Source organism: Ammodytes marinus, assembly GCF_949987685.1.
Source record: "Ammodytes marinus genome assembly, chromosome: 13".
NCBI classification, from domain to species: Eukaryota; Metazoa; Chordata; class Actinopteri; order Uranoscopiformes; family Ammodytidae; genus Ammodytes; species Ammodytes marinus.
In genome coordinates, this window is record NC_137217.1 from 17,217,827 (window position 1) to 17,239,861 (window position 22,035).

General features: G+C 41.5%; 2 protein-coding genes and 1 long non-coding RNA gene across 3 annotated transcripts; all 3 read left to right on the plus strand.

The window, feature by feature from the left end:
* Positions 1-367: 367 nt before the first annotated feature.
* hacl1 (2-hydroxyacyl-CoA lyase 1) lies at positions 368-9,829 on the plus strand. The gene is made up of 17 exons (XM_080039162.1): positions 368-545; positions 929-1,033; positions 1,138-1,178; positions 1,294-1,374; positions 1,487-1,559; positions 1,641-1,718; positions 1,814-1,908; positions 2,044-2,156; positions 2,237-2,372; positions 2,867-2,972; positions 3,178-3,261; positions 3,411-3,512; positions 3,642-3,796; positions 4,467-4,625; positions 4,725-4,832; positions 4,958-5,144; positions 9,661-9,829. Exons 1-17 carry the CDS (start codon positions 495-497, stop codon positions 9,691-9,693), a joined length of 1,707 nt encoding a protein of 568 aa, XP_079895288.1. The 5' UTR covers positions 368-494; the 3' UTR covers positions 9,694-9,829.
* On the plus strand, positions 5,659-6,607 carry LOC307259386. The gene is made up of 2 exons (XR_013845156.1): positions 5,659-6,020; positions 6,243-6,607. It is a non-coding gene; the product is annotated as an uncharacterized lncRNA (long non-coding RNA).
* Positions 9,830-10,602: 773 nt separating the features above from the next.
* On the plus strand, positions 10,603-21,561 carry colq (collagen-like tail subunit (single strand of homotrimer) of asymmetric acetylcholinesterase; the record flags this gene model as incomplete). The annotated part of the gene is made up of 17 exons (XM_080039163.1): positions 10,603-10,699; positions 11,290-11,399; positions 11,910-12,017; positions 12,798-12,842; positions 13,040-13,066; positions 13,893-13,964; positions 14,274-14,336; positions 14,446-14,472; positions 14,571-14,615; positions 14,718-14,753; positions 14,850-14,930; positions 15,278-15,374; positions 16,289-16,413; positions 19,101-19,220; positions 19,326-19,467; positions 19,582-19,684; positions 19,798-21,561. The coding sequence occupies 17 exons, from the start codon at positions 10,603-10,605 to the stop codon at positions 19,865-19,867; spliced, it is 1,368 nt and encodes a 455-aa protein (XP_079895289.1). The 3' UTR covers positions 19,868-21,561.
* Positions 21,562-22,035: the final 474 nt, after the last annotated feature.

Sequence of the window (22,035 nt, forward strand, 5' to 3'; positions counted from 1 at the left end):
TTATTTGTTTTATTCTTGAAGGTTGGTGTTGAATTGCCTTTAAATACCCAATTGTTGCTATAAGCACATAGGCTACTTTTCTACAAATTTAACACTTTATTAGTGTTGCTCCCTGCCCTGCCACCAAAAACATCTCTGAAACAAAAATAAAAACAATAATTTACTTAAATGTTTCATAATAAATTAAAAATTTAGATATTTAACCAACACTGGTTGATATCAGCATAGAGGTTTCTGGGGGGTAAAAATAAAAATGGCAATGTTACTTTTTCTGAGGTCACACGTTTTGGATCCTGTGATTGGCTTGCAACCCGGAAGTGGTAGAAAAAGTTCAGAGCTTCAGAGGCAAGTAGAGGATTGTATGCGACCAAGGTTCAATAACTGGGTCGTGTTGTTGTAAATTGAAAGTTGAAACAGTTTATGTCAGTTTGTCCTACTCTGCAGGCACACAGCAGCATTGTAACAGTTTGGAGCTAACTCCACCTCGCGACAGCATGGAAGAAGTGACGGGGGCTCAGCTGATTGCTGAGTCTCTAAAGACTCAGGTAAGAACGATTAAGAAAAAGTATGATAACATGTAGCCTTAGTCAACATGTGTTGCAATCTAACTGAACAACTGCTGCAAAAAAAGAAAAGAAAAAAAAGTGTGATAAAGTTCAAGCGCCGCTCTGTGAAGCTTAAAGGTGCACTCTACTTTAGCAGAGCCTGCAGATAGTACAAAACATATTTTCTCTAATTCTTAGCATTGAATAATTCTATCATAAATCTAAATTAATTTATTTTGAAGAACCGTAAGACTAGAATATGTTTGCAAACAAAATTGTGGGCCCTGCATGCTGAATGGAACAACAACAAGAGTATTTTAATAAAGTCAAATGGAGATAATAGCTGTGCAGTTTGTCAAAGAGCAATTTCTCTCCCCCTGCAGAATGTGGAGTACATGTTTGGGATAGTTGGTGTTCCTATCATTGAAGTAGCCATGGCTGCTCAGGCTGCAGGGATCAAATATGTGGGAATGCGCAACGAACAAGCGGTAAAACACTTGTGCTGCTACACTGCTGTTAACCTGCTCTCATAATTCATACATAAGCCATTACAATACTATTTTAAGATGCAATCAATTCTGTCACACTTCAGGCATGCTACGCAGCATCTGCAGTTGGCTACCTCACTGGCAGGTAAGATATGATTCAGTGACAGGCAGTGTGCAGAATCATGTGAGCAGCTAAGTCAGGGTCAGTTTAGTATTTAACAGTGCATGTTTTTCTGTCTCTTGTGGTGATTTGTATGCAGACCAGGTGCCTGCCTGGTGGTGTCTGGACCTGGACTCATTCATGCTCTGGGTGGAATGGCTAATGCTAACGTGAACTGCTGGTATGAATATACAAAACTGATGATGCTTTTTTTTTATGTCAGTCAGTGTACAATTTTAACTAGGGGTGCACTAGGTGGAATCATTTATAAAGACTGCATTGCCTTTGCACAGGCCGGTGGTTGTAATCGGGGGCTCCTCGGATCAGAACCAAGAAACAGCAGGGGCCTTTCAGGAGTTTCCTCAGGTACTGCATGCCTCCCTGAAGATGTCTAGCCTGTCCATGCTTCACTATAATGACACTGCTGTTCATTTGTTATTGCTATAGGTGGAAGCGTGTCGCCTTTATAGCAAGTTTTCCGCTAGACCCAGCAGTTTGGAGGCCATCCCTTCAGTGGTAGAGAAGGTAATAATGTACAAGCGTATTGTTACACTGTCTGAATGATGTTATTATGATATAAAACAAAGATGTGAAGTTGTATTGTGTTTCTCTGCTTATAGGCAGTTCGCACAAGCATTTATGGGAGACCAGGTGCTTGTTATGTGGATATTGCTGGGGACATGGTCAATGCCAGAGTGGACAGGAGCAAAGTCAGGTTTGCTGTCATTTTTACCATATTTTTTATTTATTTTAGTTTGTAAAAAAATATATTAATTCTACATAGTATCACCTTTTGGAATTCCATGTGTGTAGACAGACATTCATAGAAATGAGTTGATTTATCCTACAGAATTGTGTCCTGCTGTCCAGCTCCTCCAGTGAGTTTGGCTGACCACAGAGCGATCGCTGAAGCCGTCTCTGTCTTGAAAGTGGCTAAAAGACCTTTAGTCATAATTGGCAAAGGTAACGTCAAAAACATTCCCTACATTGCTGTTGAATCGTTACGTAAGTCATGGTGATATGAGTGTTATTGTGCCCAACAGGGGCAGCCTACGGCCGAGCAGAAACAGCTTTAAGGGAGTTTGTGGAAACAAGCGGTCTGCCGTTTCTGCCCACCCCCATGGGGAAAGGGGTCCTCCCTGATGATCACCTCAACTGTGTGGCTGCTGCCCGCTCCAGGTCACCAGAAAAATATACAATGACTTTAGCCAATATTTTTATTCATACTATATGCAGTATTTGCATGTCTGAAACATCCTGAACATCCATTTCTTACTCATGAATGTATATAAAAATACATCTCGTTACATCATAGATATAAATACTTACCAGGTCTCAAGGAGTGAATGAATGTTTTGTTAGGATTAAAAAACTAAAACATACAACATTCTACAAAGTCTGCACTTTTCCAAAAACCCGGTGTATTCACTCGAGTTTCTAACGTCCATTGCTGTGATGGACATCAGTAGGAAGTCTCGACCTACAATATCTGCTTCAGTGTCAACTTTTTAAATTGCTGCTAGTACACTCAGGCTGAGTGGCAAGGAACGAGAAACATCAAATGTTATAGCAGAAATTTCTGTTACAGTTGATGTGGAAATATATCTAATGCTATTTATTCTATATCTTTTTTTCCTTTTTGTCGTTGCCCCACCTTTGTTCCTTTTACCCAGGGCTCTTCTCCAGGCTGACGTTGTGCTTCTGCTCGGAGCCAGGCTCAATTGGATGCTGCATTTTGGTCTGCCACCTAGATTTGACCCTAATGTTAAGATCATCCAGGTATGTAAATGGCCGTGCAAAGTGTTTAGGTTTTTTGAAAAATCACCATTGCCTTTTGAAAATTTTCTAAATATACTCTCACTAATGCCTCACTGCTATAAAACTAATGATATGTCATTGTCAGGGCAGTCTTTCTCTCCTGAACTGTGTTTCAACGTTGCTGCAAATGTAACACTGTGATAACACGATTGTGCTCTGTGTGCAGGTTGACCTTTGTGCTGAGGAGATGGGGAACAATGTGGGGCCTGCTGTTGCTCTCCTGGGAGACGTGAATGCTATTGTCAGTCAGGTAACCGCAACCCAGGCAGTCGGCATGCAAACTCTCTCCTTGTGGTGCTCTGTGTGCTTCTGTCATAATAACCTGATGTGCATTAAATTGTAAACAGCTCTCGTGTGTGTGTTTGTAGAAAGTCATTACGTCTCCTTTCTTTTTTCCAGCTCCTGGAGTTTGTCCGTAAAGATGGCTGGAAATATCCCTCTGATTCAGAGTGGTGGAGCACACTGAAGGACAAAATTGCTGCTAATGCCAAGATAACGAAGGTGGGTTTCAACTCACATTTGAACAGCAATATTTTACTGCTTTCAAACTGATGTCACTAATTTAATAGAGTTCTGTATTTTTATTATTTTAGATCTGGCATAATTTTCTTTTTTGCCTTTGTCCCTCAGGCGCTATCTGTTCAGTCAACAGTGCCCTTGAACTACTACACAGTGTTTCATCACGTTTCCCAGCTGCTGCCACATGATTGTATCATTGTCAGTGAGGGAGCAAACACTATGGACATTGGACGCACAATGTTGAACAACTACCTTCCTCGACACAGGCAAGGCAGTCTCACCTAAGCAGCACATAAAGGCGTACCGCTCAGTTGTGTCAAGAGTTCAACTCAGTTTTTCTGTTTTGTAACACAACTTTTGCACAGAAATACATATTTTATAGGGAGGTTAGAAAGGAGCACAAGTCCAGGAGCTTTAGTTTAGAGACTGTGATGATTTTGGGCTGGTTGAATAATGACCAAGGCTTCTTCACATATCGGTAGTCAAACTTGGGAAGTATAAATAGTGAAAGAAAACACTGAGCATTTATTATTGATGAAAAAACATCCTTGTTTTTAAAACCGATTCCCAATGCAAACTTAGCCTTGTTAAAACTAAACCAACTAAATGTTCTGTCTCGTCCAGTGCTATCTCCTGCAAAAATAACAACCCTTTCCATAAAATGTGTAAACATTTGTATAGAATTACATCATTTCATTGCCAATGACTGCTGCTGTAATTGTTTTGCATATGACAAAAAACACTCTTGAATCTTGAATCCAGTTAACATTGCACCCCATATTAATCCGCCCCTCCCAATCTCTAACCTGAAATATACATTTTACAATAAAACAAAGTCTACTAAGATCTAATGTTGACACATTCTGGAGCTGCCGTTAATTAAAGTTAGCTTTAAGTGTGAGTAGATTGTTGTAGGCTAATCCTGACGATATGCAGGTTGGATGCTGGAACATTTGGAACAATGGGAGTAGGCCTTGGTTTTGCTATAGCAGCAGCCGCTGTGGAGAGGAGTGGGAACAAAGGCCAAAGGATAGTCTGTGTGGAAGGAGACAGTGCCTTTGGATTTTCTGGCATGGAGGTTGAGACCATGTGCAGGTGGGTTGGTAGCCTTCCTTTCTATACAATATATATTTATATATAACACCATACTGCTACTTAATTACACACAGTCTTTTTTTTTCTTTTTTTTTACAGGTATAATTTACCTGTGGTCATCATTGTGGTCAATAACAACGGTATTTACAGCGGAGTGGATCCTGAGACGTGGAAAGAAATGGCGAAAATGGGAGATCTGACCTCTATGTGAGTTACACATAATTGGGCAAATGATAATGAAATATTCACTATAATAATTGTTTCTCCTACATGTAATCAGCTTTGAATGTAATAAAATATATCTCTCATCATGTCAATGTGTTGCTTGTCAGAGCCCCTCCTGTGACACTCCTGCCTGAGGCGCGCTATGATGAGGTCATGACAGCGTTTGGAGGTCAGGGGTTCCTGGTGAGGACGGTGGAGGAGCTGCGCAGGGCTCTACAGCTCAGCCTGAGTGACTGGGAGAGGCCCAGTCTTCTAAACGTGCTCATTGATCCATCCTCGGACAGAAAACAGCAGGTAACTGGCATCTGTCTGGAAATACATATGAATAGGCTATAATGAACGAATGAATAAAATGCTCAGCATTGATCCTGTGGAAATGCCCCCTGGTGGTCAAGAAATGATCCTGAGAATTGATGATGCTCTAGGCTAGGGCAATGTAGCAGTATGAGTACACTCATTTTTCTCCCAACATTTCCAGTGCCTTAACTTAATTTGGCAAAGGTGAAATTTGAACAGTCAAGTAGGTCTTCAGGTCCTCTTAAAGGATTATTCCCCCGGTAGAAACATGAAGGTGTATTGAACTCTATGCTCCTATATAGTATAAATGTGCAAAAATTTTAGAAATCGGTTCATCCTAGCCTGAGAAAAGGCAAAAAGAGTGTTTTTATGGTCTCTCTGGCTGTCTCTAGCTCTAAAGTCAGAAATCCTACTACTACCACAATGCACTGCGCTCGCAGTCCTCATAGGCCCCGCCCACATTTCCCTTGTAGTCTCGTCTCGTCCAGGTCTCGTCTGACTCTGATGAGAGTTGGTAAACAACAACTTCCAAATACAGTTGTGCGCGATACCTCGACAAATACAGACACTATTTAGATTCCACAATGAATGAATGAATGATTTTTTCTAAGTGGGAGTTTCCGGTTTCACTGTAAAATGGAGTGAAGGAAACGCGCACTCGGCTAAGTTTGCTAGTTTCAAGATAGTTTTTCAAATGCCTGCAGCTAGACCCACAGACAAACAAAACTAGCCTAGCTTCAAACCGGAGGTCTCTGAAACTAAATATGCTGGGCAAGAAGAGGAAACTCTGGACGGGAGGGACGTATGCGGACCGGGACCCTGTCCTACAGAGCTACTAATGCACCACCTCCTGCAGAACGCACTCGCGTACAGGTAAGACTTTCAACCTCTTAGAATACATTTCTGTTCACATAGTATGCAATTATAGCTGCTGTCAGGTGTGTGTGGGGGGGGGGGGGGGGGTTGCTAAACTGTTTCAGAAACAAACTAATGTAACAACCGTTTGTGTGTTTGTAAAGCAACTAAAGAAAAAAGTTTTCATCCGCTATGTTTCACTTATGGTCCTAACTGTTGTATTTTATGGTGAACTTTCAGAATCCGATGTCTACACCCTCCATGTCAGCTTTGATAGTGGGGTTTAAAGTTGATCAATGGCTGTCTCCCACTCAACTGCAACCAGTGCCCACATCAAAGAGGCTGCAGTGAGCTTCACAGAGAGGATAACAGCCCCCTACATCAAATTCAGCAGCAATACTAATACTATGTCCTCACACCTCTAGACCTATTGTAAAATGTTTTGTTCATAGCTCATCCTTTATATCTTATCTTTATCATGTTCGTATATTGGACGTTTTACTTTTAAGAATTGTCTCATTGTGTGTTACCTGGTTTCTATAGCATTGATTTGCCACAAGATTTTGCTTTGTAAACAATAAAATATCTTATGTTGTTGTACCTTACCTTGGGCTCCTGTCTACACCATGGACCTATAAGGTCTACACCCATGTTCACCATAGACTTGCTGGTTGGAGGCTGAACAATAGTAACTGATTTTGATGCACAGATTACTGTATGTCATATTGTTTTTAATCTACAATCTATGAGGTAAATGTTATAAAATCACAAGGATGCAAGGTAGGTTCATCATACTGACAGGATCACAGGAAAAAACACAGATAAACCAGAAAAATAACTAAGCTATCAGTGTTGCTTCCAAAGCTAGCCAGAATATATTAGTAGCTGTGTATCTGTGTATCTGAATCTTATGGCAGTGGGGGCGGGACCCGATAAGCCTTTGGCTTCTCCTGCTTCCCTTCGGACGATAACACAAAGTAATATGTATGAATATGCAATGAGAAAATGATGTATTATGTGTAATTGTCCGGAAGAATAATAATAAAAAAAAAAATATATATATATTAAAATGAAGTACTTCAGGTCACATTTCTATATTGATAGCATAAAAAAACATTTGCTTATTTATTGAATACAGTAGCTCAGCATCTGAAGATTGTCCTCAACCTTTTTCCCCAGTAGAAATTTGTATTTCTCTAATAGTACTCCAGTTGAACAGCATTCTGGTTAGTAGACAAACCACATCAACCAACTTGAGTTCAAAGTTTTAATCGCAAAAATATGAACAACTATTTATAAAAGTAAAATGTGTAGTGTGTTGGTTCTGGTCACAGCTGCTCGATCTTGTTTCTTGATAGCCACGGTACTGCTCATCACGTGCATGGTCAGGTGCTGGGTCTCTCTCTTTGCATGATTCACGCCAGGAAACTGCATGAATCGGCGATATTGTCTATAAAACATTGAGCAAAACATTAGTAAGACAAGCTCATTTTAGCCTGCAGTAGCTCGCATACATGAAAAAGAACTGCAAGGTTACTTCACGTTGGCTTTGCTGCCCATGTTACCAACCACAGGAAAACGCAGTGCCAATAAGACATTTTAGAACATGATTCAAAACTTTAATAATAAGATATAACACTTGTGCTGTGTTTACGCCCGGGTCACATCCTACGTATGTGCAGTGTATCTAGCTCGCATCCCCCCCCCCCCCCCCCCACACGCACACACACACAGTCAGTGTCTCACTGCTGCAGCGCTGCTTTTACCAGCCTGTTACATGAGTTTTTCTTTGATAATTCCCATTAATGAAGCGCTGTGTAGCTGCTCTGATCTGCTAACACAAGCGCCAGGGGAAAAAAGAAAGGCAGGCGCAAATGCAAGATGTGTGGCGGAGAATGAGTAAAAATAAAAACTTACTGTGTTGTGGTTGACGTCCGTCTCTCCCCGCGGCCTGTGGCTCGTGCCTCCAGTTCACCGTGTCAATACTGAAATATGTATCCAGGGTCCCTCTGTCCATAATTGCTGCAAAGCTACGGTGACGTTTCTAACAGTGAACGCAGGGAACACACCAGGCACAGCGGCTGGAGCAGCTGCTAGTGTAGCTACAGCTAGCTTCTCCTCTTCCTCCTTACGACTAACACCTCTCTTCCTCGCTGTAATCCGGTTTATACAGGTAGACACGAATGTCCGTTCACTGCAGTTAACATTAAAAATCCCCTTCAGGCGTTACAAATGGAAAATGTCCTTGTGCCATCATGGTCGGAGTTTCTCGGGAGTCGGCTTCTCTAAGCGGGGGAGAAACATGGCGGACGTTGTGTTTACATCTCGTCCGTGAGCTCCCGCCCCCCTCATTCCTTATTGGTGGGCATAAAAATGTGCGGAACTAAAGGCCTGTAGTCCTCGGGCCCTCTGGCACGCAAACCACGTTCCAATGGATGACGCAAAATACGTCATCCATTGGAGTGTGTGGGGTGTGGAATATCAGGACAGCTGGGCCAAGGGAAGACTGAGTCAAGACAAACCTCTTTCCTTATATTATAATAGCCATTTTATAATGATAGAAAGCAGGTTCTGTATCGGTGAAGTAATCCTTTAAGGAGTCATCGCACTTCCAACTGTTAATCTCAAATTGTACTAAATCAATATTTAAGTGCAAGACAGCTTTAGCTTAACAATAGTAAGTGTTCATGGCTCAATCCGAGTGTTCAGAATGATATGCCCTCGCAGACATGCTAGATTTATGGGCCAATCTGGAGGGCCAAAAGATGCTCTTATCCACCACTAATGCTACTTTTATTGCAGCCTCCCAGAGAGCCAAGCTTAAAGGGTCTAGAACTTTGCACTGGTCATAACAATTTTGATAATACATCTCGTGTCATATCGCATGTTATCTCCCTGCAGCCAACCTTTCACAGACATGACATTATGACAGTTAGCACCTCCCGACACGATGACAGTATACAGTATCTGACCCAAAAGGCTACCAGTCACATTCAGCCATTGTTTCATATTTTACCTAGTGAAGGAGAACAGAAGGGACTTGACTTGAATGACATTGACAGTCGCCACAGTAAAGCCAGGCCTGATTAAAAAGCAGCACATGATTATTAGCTTACAGCAACAAACGGCTTGGTGTTTACTCGACTTGTCATGACGTCTCATTCTTTAGGAGGGGCTATGTGACTGACATGCCTCTCTGAACAGTAATCCGTACACTCCAGGTGCACACAGCAGAACTGATGCACTCCACTCACAATCCCCTCCACCTCACACCAACCTGACCTTTCTATTTCAGAGACCCCATAATTAGAAAGCGTAGCCCTCTGTGTTTATGTTGAATGTATCCACGCAACCCCTTTCACAGACATGTTTGAAGGTTGTATTGAGGCCCTGTTTCCATGGTGCTAAGCGTCATGGTTTGTGCACTATTTGACCAGCAGAAAAACATGTTCCTTTTTATTTTGAGGCGTGCGGCCCCTCATTGTTTGCTTCTTTAATATTATCAGCATTTAGGTGTAAAGTGTAGTCTTTACGTTGAGTAACAATGGATTAGATGAAGAATTTATTTTGTCAAATATAGTGAAGTATTTTTAAATGACTGAATAAAACTAATACTAAAACTACTTCTAATATAATGCTGTGTTGTCTGTGTTTGCAGGAGTTCCCTTGGCTCACACGGTCCAATTTATAGACTGAAAGAGGGATTGAGTTCGTCCTCCGTCCGCTAAATTATCATCACTGATAGTTTTCCTTGGGAAAATGTAAAGCTGTTTTTTTTTTTTTCTTTTTGATTGTTTCCATGAAATAACTTTTTACTGATTCTTACTACACAGATGTATACAAATTAACAAAATAATGAATACAACAATAAACAATTTTAAAATTTTAAATTAATGTCAAGTCACTGTTTTTTGTTATTCTCATGTCATGAATCTAAAAGGTGTCATGGACAACTGGATAGAAGATTGTTTTTCTTCTTTTTTATTTTTTACTCATTCTAAAGCTTTCACATCCCCCAGAGAGCCTCTTTGGAAATGAAGATGCTTAATTTTGTGGGACAGACGGGTCAATAAAACCAATCGGGTCTGGACTTGCATAATGCAATGGGGGGTGGGGTGGATTTACATTGTTCTGCATGCAAAAAGAAAATGTACAAATAAATACAAACAACCAGAAGTACTTATACACTTTTGAGCATTGTATCAGAAGGTATCAATGACACCATCCACAATGATATTTTAATGTCTTGCAGAATAATCGGCCCATAGTGAGCGAGTCATGAGTCAAGTCTGTGTGAGAGGAGTGGAAACAACAAAAGGCACCCCCTGCAGTAGTAGACATCTAATATTGGCACCCGAAGCAGCTGGCTGGCTGTCTCCTGTAATTTTAGCGCACACTGATGCAGAGGAAAGATTTAATGGGCATTGGTTGCCGTACCCTCATCTGAGGGCGTACAGGAGGCAGAGCGAGTAGAGAGAGAGAGAGTGTGTAAGTGTGGAGCAGAGAGAGAGAACAGCCAGGAGAGAGGGAAAGAGAGAAAGGCAGCGCGCAAGGGCTGCTGTGGCTCAGAAATACAAGTGTTGCAACTATCTGGAGCAGCATGACTCCTCTAACCCTCGGACTCTATCTGCCTTTGTGCTTTTGTTATGGCCTGGCAAAATCCTCTTCCCTGGACAGCTTTATTTTATTCCCAGCAGGTAGGAATATTGTGATCGTGTTTGTGTGGGTGTGTACTGTACTTGGCTGTACATACAGTGCTATGCTTGCACTCGTGTTGGGAGAGTTGAGTTGTAAAAGCATGGAACCTAAATGTCTAGTTTTTTAGGATTCATTTGGATTGTATACTTGTAAAATACACTTGAGGTAGACTGGAAATGCCTCTATAAATAGCGAAGATCAGCTCCAGTCCTTCAGTGAGAGGCACAGCCAGGCACTACATTGCCGTGTCCAGTCATGATTTGATAGTTTGCACCTGTTTCCTTGTCGCTTATGCTGCCCTTGCATGTTCTAACCTCTTTAACTTGTCCAGTTTCTACTGTACTAGATATTTCTTTGACACTGTCTCAAATTATATGTTTATTGATTGCTTGTGCATGTTCCTTTTGTCATGAGCTAAGCTTTTTACTCTCCACATTGTGGGTTTCCAGGATTAGGAAGCATGGAGTTATAGGAAGACACACATTAACATGATGTCTACTGACTGTTTTCCTCTACTTGTGACACCTGGCATCATTACCTGTATGTGTGACTGACTGACTGACTGACTGCATGCACACACCTTGCACAGCTCTCAGATCCCAGGAGCAGCCGAAGAGATTCAGCCCATGCTGTTTACTGAGTCCGCCTCCACCCCCACTGTTTCCTCCACCCCCTTCACTTTGGCGCCACCACGCTCATGTGAGTCAAAGTCATGTGACTTTTAGTATTGTAGAATATCTGCTTGTTGACATGTCCTTGGGTGATGTCCAAACGTCCCCACACTCACTGTCGTTTGACCCCTGAATCACACCGTTAAAAATATTCCGATGGTGGAATGCGAGTCTGCAAGAGGAAATGGCTCAACAAGTTCTTCTCTGCAGGGTTGATAATTGTTTATTTTTATTTTTATTTAAGATAATTTTTTGGGGGCATTTTTGCTTTATTAGACAGATTGGTGAGACAGTGTTGAAATGGGGCAAAGAGGAGAGGACATGCAGGGAACTGACCCGGGCAGGATTCAAACCCGGGTCCACTGCGGCCTTGGCGCGGGGCGCCCACCGGGTTGATAATTGTTATGTAAAGAATGGGATGAATTTCAGATGTATTATTAGCCCTAAAGAAGACCCCATCTCATATCCAGCATTTAAGAGCATTTGTAAAAAGTTGTAAAAGAAATGCAGACTTTTATTTTTATTTTCATTTTTACAGAACGAAGATGTTTCAAATCCCGGTGGTGAGTCCGAGCCGGGCGGTGAGGACAAAGGTTCTGCCTGTGTCCAAGGCCCCCGTGGGCCGGCTGGTTCCCCTGGTCTTCAGGTAGGAACCAGACTCTTCCGCTCATAGTTATCACGGCATTAATACAATACTGGAGATTTGGCACACCTTCTCCTAATTTGAATTACACTGGAGTCACTGTCAGTATGCGTAATGTTTCCTCCTGTGGCCTGCATAGTTCCAAGGTGTTAAGAATTAGTACTCCAACACTATAACTTCCATCTCCTCTCCAACTTGAGAGTTCCTGCAGTGCAGGAGATGGGGATTTCTCTGGCCCATGCAACACAGCAGCATCCCATTAACGCTCTACATTTAGCCCGGACACAAATAGCCTTTTTCCATGTGCCACACACATCATTCTCAGAAACTGTCCGAAGAGTTGTCTGCATGGAAAGGCATACTGGGTCGCGTAAATTCCAGAGATTACCGACACAAGCGTGTGTCCCTGTGTTTGTGTACTCCGGTTGATGAAAGATATGAAGACGTTTCAGGTTCAATAGGTGCTTGTAAAAGCTAACCCAAGTCCTCCACCGTTTGCCCAGCGTTTCATATGTGAAAAGCAGTTTTTTCCAAATGACTGATTAAGCTGAACCCAGCTGGGGCTGCAGCAGCGCCAGCCGGACTGCCGCAGGGTTTCAGTAGGCTATATCAAAAGAGACCCTCAGGGCGCTTTTTAAATCAATAGTGGCCACTCAGCCTTTAGCTAATTGAAACTGCCGCTGTGGGCCTCCCGTAGCAGACATGACTGTGGTGGGACGTTGTGGACAATACAATTAATTAAGATAAATATCTCTATGATGATTTGTTTTCTTTCTTCATCAGGGTCTGCCTGGATTACCTGGGATTGGAGGGCCCAAAGGAGAAAAGGTAAGCATTTTACCACCCCATGCTCTAGCCTTATCTCGTTTTATTTTTTATAATTTCTCTGTATACATTTTACAAGCTGCTCATTATTTTGTAAGCTTAAGTGGAGTTGACCTGTTGCATCGACTTGAAAGATGCTTGCTGGAAGCGTGTATATAATAACTACTGTCCTTGTCCCCTCCTCCGCATCCTGTCGTCAGGGAGATATTGGAAGACCTGGGCAAAAGGTGAGAGTCTCCATTAATCACTCCTTATTCACCGCTAAGTGGATTTACTCAAAAATGATATACAGTGCCTCCGCCCCCCACTCGCTCACTAGCTGTAACTCAGAGCGCTGCCAGTTGCCTGGGCTGTGAGTATCAAGAAATTGTGAGCAAGCGCAACCTTGACAGGAGACAGGAAACAGACAAGCTGCCAGGATGCAAGGGATGCAGAAATGCTGAGAGGGGCTTGTTCTAATGGCTAACACGCTGCTAGTCTCCTCTGTTGACCCCTCAAAGACAGCCAGCCCTCCCTCTACTATTAGAAACAGCACACACATCTGTACTGAAATCTCCTGACACGCTGTTTGATGAGGGCAGGCAGAAGAGAAGTGACCTCCCTAAACGATCAAGTCGCTGTGTGGGTTTGAGCAGTGAAAGCGGCCCCCAGTGGGAGAGCTTTCGCTGGCTGGTGGCCTGACTGAGCAGCTTTGCAGCACTGCAGTGCAATTTAGCTTAGTGCTTCAGCCAGGTCATAAATCATTTCATTTCCCACAAGCACGGGGCTCTTGTTCTATATACAGCCCATCATTTAATTTAAGAGAGCAAAGTGACAGGGCTTGTTAAAGTCATTCTTCAGACACTGCTACATGTGCAGCAGCTCTAAACAATGTAGCTAAACAGGCTTGTAAGCTTATGCAGCAAATCTTGCACTTCCGTTTTTTTATTTACTTATAAGGCCAACAGGCATAACGAGGTATTGATATTGAAAGAATATAACTTTTTTTGCGGTCTCTTTTCATTTGTAAATCCGATGTTCATGTGTATGGTTAAAATCTGCGTCTCCTGATAGGGTCGGACAGGTCCTCCTGGGCTTCCTGGGAAACAGGGAGCAGCTGGATGGGCAGGACCAAGTGGGCCCAATGTGAGTAAGTCAGATCTTATAATGCAGATGATATGGGATGTGATTGTAACATGAGAGCAGCATGTGCCAATATAACATAGTGTAGACTAAGTGTTAGCTATTTGTTTTCTGTGCCATTTGTACGATAAAACAATGTGTCAAGTAACATGTCATAACCCCTTTTTTATAAAGATGATTAATTTAAATAGTACACAGGAACCTTCTGAATTGTGCACTCATAATTTCTATTTTGCGGTGGGGTGATATTTTTGGGCATGACGAAAAGAAGCCAATCCACCATCATAGTGCTAATGTTTTCCTCTGTGTCAGGGTGAGAAAGGTGACATGGGGCTGATGGGTTTGCCAGGAGCTAGAGGACCAATCGGGCCACGGGTATGAATGAACTGCATATAAACAAATAACTCTAATCTAGGAGGATCTTGACTTCACACACTACTTTATTTCATCTTGGATATGTTGTACCTTTGATCTTTATTTCTAGGGTTTACCTGGGTATAAAGGGGAAAAGGTACGTGAGTGTTTGAGTAATTATCCTTTGGCAGAAAATGAGACATAGAGAGCAAAATTTTTTATCGTTCTTACACACTGTGCAATGTTCTCCGTCAGGGTTCTCGAGGTGATCGCGGCGAGAACGGAGTGAAAGGCGACAAGGTTGGCAGAGTTTGTTGCGAATGGAAATAAGTCGCCATACAGTGCCTTTGCTGATGTATGTAATCTGAACTGATATTATCATTTACTGTTCTTTATCAACAGGGTGGAATGGGTTTCCCAGGAATGCTCGGACAAAAAGTGAGAAACACAATCCATTGTCCATTTGAAAAGTACAGACTTTTCAATTTGTTCAGGTCAGACCAAATTGTCTATTTGATATGTTCTGTTGCGCAGGGTGAAATGGGTCCAAAGGGAGAACCTGGAATCTCAGGAAACAGAGGCCCCACTGGCAGACCAGGGAAGAGAGGCAAGCAGGTGAGGAGTTCTGTGATATTAATTTGTTTCATCCCTTCATGTCAAATATAAAACAAGTATGCAGACAAACTTGAAAGCACAGGGCAGAAATGTCGAAGTAGTGCCCAAGAGAGAGGAAGATTATTACTGTGCACTGAAGTGGTAAATAGCGCACATTCACGGAATTTATTTAAATCAACATATTTTTGTTGCTCAGATTACATCATCATTTGTGTATTAATAATTTATCTTTTTATATGTACTTACATTTTCTCTTCTTTCAAAATGTTGCTTTTTCACACATGATTGATTATCAGTTATCAGTTCTTAATCTGACCACAATGTGTATTCCTTTGACTGTGTTACAGGGAATGAAAGGAGATCTGGGCGGTAGCGGTCCAATGGGACCTGCAGGCCCTCAGGGACCTGGAGGTCACCCTGGTCCTCCTGGTGCACCTGCCACAGGTGAGAAATTGTACCTATTGTCTTTTTACAACAAAAAGAAACAAAATCTCCACCAGATTTAAAACATTTTTTTGTCAAAAACAATGAATATCAAACCCGTCCTAAGCTCTGTACACGGGCATGTTGCTAGGTGGGCCCTCTTTATTTACATATCCTTTGTTTACATGCGAGTTTACAGAGCCTAGGCTGTGTATGATTTTTTGTTCAGCACACAAACAGTATGGACAGGAAGCAGATCGTGAGGAGATATTCATGGATTTTGACAGAAAAGTGATTTTGACAACAAGCATTCTCCAGAATTGCTGACTCCACCTTTAAAGACACTGAATTCAAAACAAACTTAAATTGCTCAGTCAGGAAATGAATTGACGAGATTGGTCTGTGTGTGGTTCTGCACTGTCTCTGCTCCCTCAGTGTGTCTGAAAAGCTGTTTTTCAAATGTGAGGACAAGCAAACACCCCTGTTGGCAAAAGGAAGCACACTTAAGACGATCTGAATTGTCACATCGGTATAGTCTTATTTAGCACCAGAGAAACTTTATCTCCCGAGTTGAAACAAGATGCTGCTGACATGACATAATGTGGTTAAAAAGTATTCACAGATGGCGAGCCACCCTACAGTTTAACAAGTATTGTGTTGCCAGATAATTAATGTGGCATTTGTTTTCTGGATCCAAGTGAATTAAGTTAATTGGGTCTGCTTCTTGATAGATACATCCCAGATATTACAGTTCACGACAAACATGTATGTCAGCTACTGTAGCCTGTGATCTCAATAACCTTCACTTTTACTCACTGAGCCAGAAAACATGGGCTACTTGGCAACAACCTTGTTGCCAGAGTCATTTGTTTTTTTTATCCTTTTCGTTCTTTTTGACTTTTCATATATTTTATTTCCTCTCTGCCTATTTTTAGGACTTTACATGGTTGGAACAAAGGGTGCACGTGGTCCACCAGGGCCTCCTGGAAAGTGTAGCTGCCCCTCTAGTTCTAATTTTGATGATCATCCTTCCAGAGGAAACTTTCCCAAAGTCCCAGGGGTAAGAAACAAATAGTCTTGTGCAATGCAGTCTGTTATCTACGGTATGTTGTGATGGTCGTAAATCAATTGTGGGCCTTTTACATCCGATACTGAAGGATTTGACACACCCTCTGCCCTTAGACCCTAGGCTCGAGTGAGAAAAAACTCCCGGCCACTTTATTAGGTACACCTGTTCAATTGCTTGTAAAAACAAATAGCTAATCAGCCAATCACATGACATCAACTCAATGCCTTTAGGCATGTAGACGTGGTCAAGACAACGTGCTGAAGTCAAACTGAGCATCAGAATGGGGAAGAAAGGGGGTTTAAGTGACTTTGAAGGAAGCATGGTTGATGGTGCACGGCAGGATGGATCTATGCTTTCATGTTGGTTATGCCAAATTCTGACCCTTCCATTTGAACTTTGTAACTGAAATCGAGACTCATCAGACCAGGCAAGATTTTTCCAATCTTCTATTGTCCAATTTTGGTGAGCCTGTGCAAATTGTAGCCTCAGTTTCCTGTTCATAGCTGACGGAAGTGGCACCCGGCGGGGTCTTCTGCTGCTGTAGCCCATCTTCTTCAAGGTTGGTTGTGTTTTGCGTTACATACCTTGGTTGTAACGAGTGGTTATCTGAGTTACTGTTGCATTTTCCATCATCTCAAACTAGTCGGCCCATCCTACTCTGACCTCTAACATTAACAAGGCATTTTCGTCCTCACTGGATATTTTTCTTTTTCGGGCCATTCTCTGTAAACCCTAGAGATGGTTGTGAGTGAAAATCCCAGTAGATCAGCAGTTTCTCAAATACTCAGACCAGCCGATCTGGCACCCTCAACATTGCCATGTTCAAAGTCGGTTAAACCCCCTTTTTTCTCCATTCTGATGCTTGGTTTGAACTTCAACAAGTTGTCCTGTCCAGGTCTACATGCCTAAATGCATTGAGTTGTTGACATGTGATTTGCTGATAAGTTATACGTGTTAGTATATGTATATATATATATATATATATATATATATATATATATATATATATATATATATATATATATATATATATATATATATATATATATATCAGTGATTCTTGAGAACCGGGACAAAAGGCCATCTTCCATATGTAACTGCTGTTATCTTTAAAAATAAAAACAGTTCAAATTGTAGATGTTATTAGGGATTAAGAATAGAATGTCTGGAGCACAATTATCAATAAAAACTGTTTTTCTTCAATACATTCATGTTTTATATGGTTTCAAAGTGGTGGGACACTTTTTGTCACCACCGTCAGACATTTCATTAAAGTGTAATAAAATCAGGCAATATGAGGGGCAGCTGTCTCCGTGAAGGACCTATTGTCACAAGCTATCTGTGCAGAGTACGTTAGAGTCAGACAGGCTCTGATAAGTGTTGTAGTTTTAAAATATTTTACATTCCAAATCTTGAAAGTCATGCATCACAACCATGATATGTCAACACCGACTTACAATTTCTGAAGAAGTTATTTGAAATGTTTCGATAATTTTATATTCCTGAAGTAGTTCATACTAGCACCAATCATCAACAGAAAAAACAAATGGCTAACTAGATTAATTCAATTTATTTTATTTAAGAAACGTTAAATATGTCAACACCGTCAGATGTCAACTCCGTCAGATTTCCTGTCTGACGGTGGTGACAGGCCAATGACGGAGTTGACATTCAGTGTGATGGCATCATATTTGGGTGGTTTTCAAGTTATTATAATTATATTAAATAAAGAAATGGGGTTTAGTTGTTCTAATACTGTATTTATGGAAACTCTCACAATCTTCTTTGGTCATGGATGATTCTTAAAAAAGTACAGGGTGATATTCAAAATGAGGCGATTTGGTCTGAGTCTTTTAGAGCAAGTCTGACTGAAAGACTGTAATGTGAATCTTGAATTAACGCTCAACCAATGATATGTGTCAGATTTATATTATTATGATAACAATACATAATGATATTTCATAGTTGTTGAGGAATGGTTGGTCATATGTGAAAATCTAACCAGTCACCTAACATGAGAATGTGTTTTGAAATTTGAAACACATCTTGATTGCTGTTAATTTTAAAGTAAACATAGTTCAACTGAAGAACATAGAGGAAAATCGATATAAAATATCTATAGTCATATACATTTTGAAAATATTTTTTGTGGCCTCTGTCAGTCTTGGTGAATACTTGTGATCACAATTCTTCTCATTGGTCTAGCATAAATTGAGGGAAAATTAATTTGTGTTTTTGGTGTCTGACGGTGTTGACACATAATAAGGAATGGCAAGGTAAAAAGCCCATTTTGATTAAAAGGATAAAAGCTGGGAGGTTGTATCAAAGTGTAGCTCAGTAGCTTAGTATATGTTGGATACATACATGTAATTTAATTTGCCTAAACATAGAGTTTGTATTTTTCCAACATTGCACCCTGTTTTGTCCCACTTCTCAAGAATCACTGATATACTGTATATCTTTTGATTTCATTGTTTAAAGTTGAAAAAAGACAATGATATGTCTCCTCGGGAGATGGATAGTGCTTTGAGTCATGGATTGTATGGCAGGTTGGGTTAAATCATTTTGTAAGCTCCATATCTCAAAGTTGCACTCGAGAGCCTCAACTTTCTAACTACAAAAATGCATAGAATACAGAAAGCATGACAGTAAAATTCCTCACTTTGCATTTCATCCAGATATTCATTGTCAGCAATGAGGAAGAGCTGGAGCGCCTTCAAATAGATAACGCTATTGCATTCCGCAAAGACCAGCGATCTCTTTATTTCAAAGACATTGATGGCTGGCTGCCAATCCAGGTATCATTGCATGCAGCAACATCCGATCACTTGATCTTGTTTTATCCTGTTTCACACAATTCTCTTTTTTTCTGTTAAAGTGTTTAGTTTTTAACTCCGTAAAAGACCTTTCCATTCCAGCTGATGCCGTTCCAGTCCATGGAAAACGCCCCTGACGATGAAGGTTACTGTGGCGACGGGATAGTTCAGATTTCCACCGACGAGGAGTGTGATGACAGAAACAGAGTGGTTACAGACGGCTGCGTCAGTAAGTCAAGCATCCATGTCACGCGGTCTATAGTAGGCCTATAGCTCCTTAGTTGTTCTTTGCTGTTCACATGTAACGTGGCCCCTTCACCCATGCTGTGTCCCCTTTGCACAGAGTGTAAACATGCCTACTGTGGAGACGGATACCGCTATGAGGGGGCTGAGGAATGTGATGGGAAGGACTTTGGATACCAGACGTGTAATTCATATCTTCCAGGGTAAGCACGCTGTACGATTAGATGTTGAAACAAAACTATCCTCGCTGTATTGAGTGTAATTCTTTTTGGACGTGTTAGACTGAACGAAAGGTTGTTTCTCCTGTTTCTCGCAGGTCATACGGTCGCCTCAGGTGCACACCATACTGTTCTATTGACTCCACTAACTGCAAGTACTTCACTTGATGAGGAAGCTGGACAGTGCAGCGGGATCCTCTGTGTGTGTTTTTTTTTTGCGTGACACATAACGGGAATATTTTCATGCAAAAAAAGAAATAATAATAATAATGATTATACGGCTCCATGCAAGTGACTCCAAGGCAGCCTATGACTCTATGATGAAAGAAAAAAAAAACTAATATACATATTTAACTCCTCTGTATTGCTGCTGAGATGCCACTTGGCTCCCCAAGAGTGACAGTCGCTCAGTGGAGGTGAAAACATTGCCCACACACAGGAGATGCGCAAGGACAACTGCGCTCCGTCTTAACAAGCAAGACTGGCCTCCTCACCACGCCCTGATTGGACCGGACTCAGCCCTCTGGAGGCAACAGTTGTTGCAGAGACTAAATTAAGTGCCCCTGAAGTGGGAGATGTTGCAGACGAGCAGTAGCCGGGCCAGAGGCGTTTTGATCTTGACCCAGTTACTGTTGAGAGAGAGAGAGAGAGAGAGAGAGAGAGAGAGAGAGAGAGAGAGAGAGAGAGGCAGTAGAACATCCAGAGCCAGGGCCTCAGGTATTCTACTGCACTGTGAGTGACAGTGGGATTACTGTGACCATGACAGCAGCTGTCACTATCCAAGCATGTAACCCGACACTTTACTTATTATTGCCCCAAACGAAGGGTGGAACTGTGTAGGCTCAAAATCACATCCGGAGTTTCACCGGGCATATAGCAAGATCATTATGGGTTAGGGATGGAAGTAAAGGTGGATAGGTCTATAGTGCATAGATCATGCATTTGTAATATATATGTGAGACTGTTATAAACTTCAGAGGCTGACTTGGCTTCATTAGCTCGTAGTGGTACCGTACTTGACAGGGACACTCAGCACGGACAAGGTTTCGTATATCCAAAAATTATTATATTAAAAAAGAAATTCTCAGGAACCAACAGGTATAATGCTCCACACAGCACCTTACACATCCATCCTCCACTACTCTCCTTTTAAATGAAATGGCAGTGACTGTACACAGAAGCACACGGGTAACTCAAACAAGAGCTTTAAAGCATCAATGATGTACAGTCCTCTCAACACCATCTTGTTTTTTTCCCTGTGCTTCAGTGAGAATCACACAAATACCGTATGTGAAGGCTTGAAACTGTTATGATCTTAATTTTTTTTCATAGGAAAGGCTGGAATCGTCTGTCGCTGCTAAACGGGGGAGGAATTTCAATTCTGGTCTGTCACATATGGTCATTACTGTATTTACTCTTAATACCTCTTTATCCAGTCGTTATGTCTTACAGTGTACACAGCAACAGAGAAAGTCAACAGTAAACTTAATGTGTAGATGTAGTCTGCTGTGTGTTTGTTAGGCGCTAATTGCGAAAAATGACGTTTGTCGATATAAGCTGACATTTTCCATAAGCTACTATATGAGTCACTGTGCCAAGGGAGAGCTTTGTCTCAGCCATACTTAGATGTAGTCGGGTGCTGTAAAAGCTGGGACTTACAGCTAAAGACTGTTACTGTGTCAACTCTGCATGCTTGTGATGCCGTGCTAAGCAGTGTGAAACTTCCCTTTCCACTTTGTCCAAAAAAACTTTGTTTTGTAAAACATTGCATCGTCAGCATAGCAGGTGTCTTAAGAAATACCTGTCTTGCTCTCTCCAGAGTGTAGCTGCATACTGTATGTATGACACACCGTATATGATGGTGATGAATTGTGCCATGAACAAACTATGTTCTGTCTGTGGCCTGTGCTACTGTGCCGTATCCTGTACTGTGTATGCACAACAAAGGTGAAACATAACATGCATGTGGTAACGTACCTTAAGGCTTTTAAGAAATGTAATAGCACTGTGAATGGGATAGTGAAAGTTTATTTTGTTTTATTATTCTGATATGATATGATTTATACAGTTAGCTGTGGGTACTTTGAAAGAAAATGAAAATAAACCAGGAATTTAAATCATTAAAAGCTGTTTCACTGTCTCACACACACACACTCACACTCTATTGCACATCTCTAAACCTAAATCTGGTTACTTTTTCGGCAGCTGAGTCCTGTCTGTTGTGAGCAAAGCGGTGACAGTGATTGGCCGCTGTGCAGGAAGCTAAAAGACAGTGATAGAGATGCTATTGATGTTCCCTCAGAGCATTCAGTTAGAGAAGCAGATATTTATCAAGT

Coding starts and splice junctions, on each gene's coding strand:
- hacl1 (XM_080039162.1), top strand. CDS start 495: ATGGAAGAAGTGACGGGGGCTCAGCTGATTGCTGAGTCTCTAAAGACT. Junction 1,034..1,137: donor GAATGCGCAACGAACAAGCG/GTAAAACACTTG, acceptor GTCACACTTCAG/GCATGCTACGCAGCATCTGC. Junction 4,833..4,957: donor ATGGGAGATCTGACCTCTAT/GTGAGTTACACA, acceptor GTTGCTTGTCAG/AGCCCCTCCTGTGACACTCC.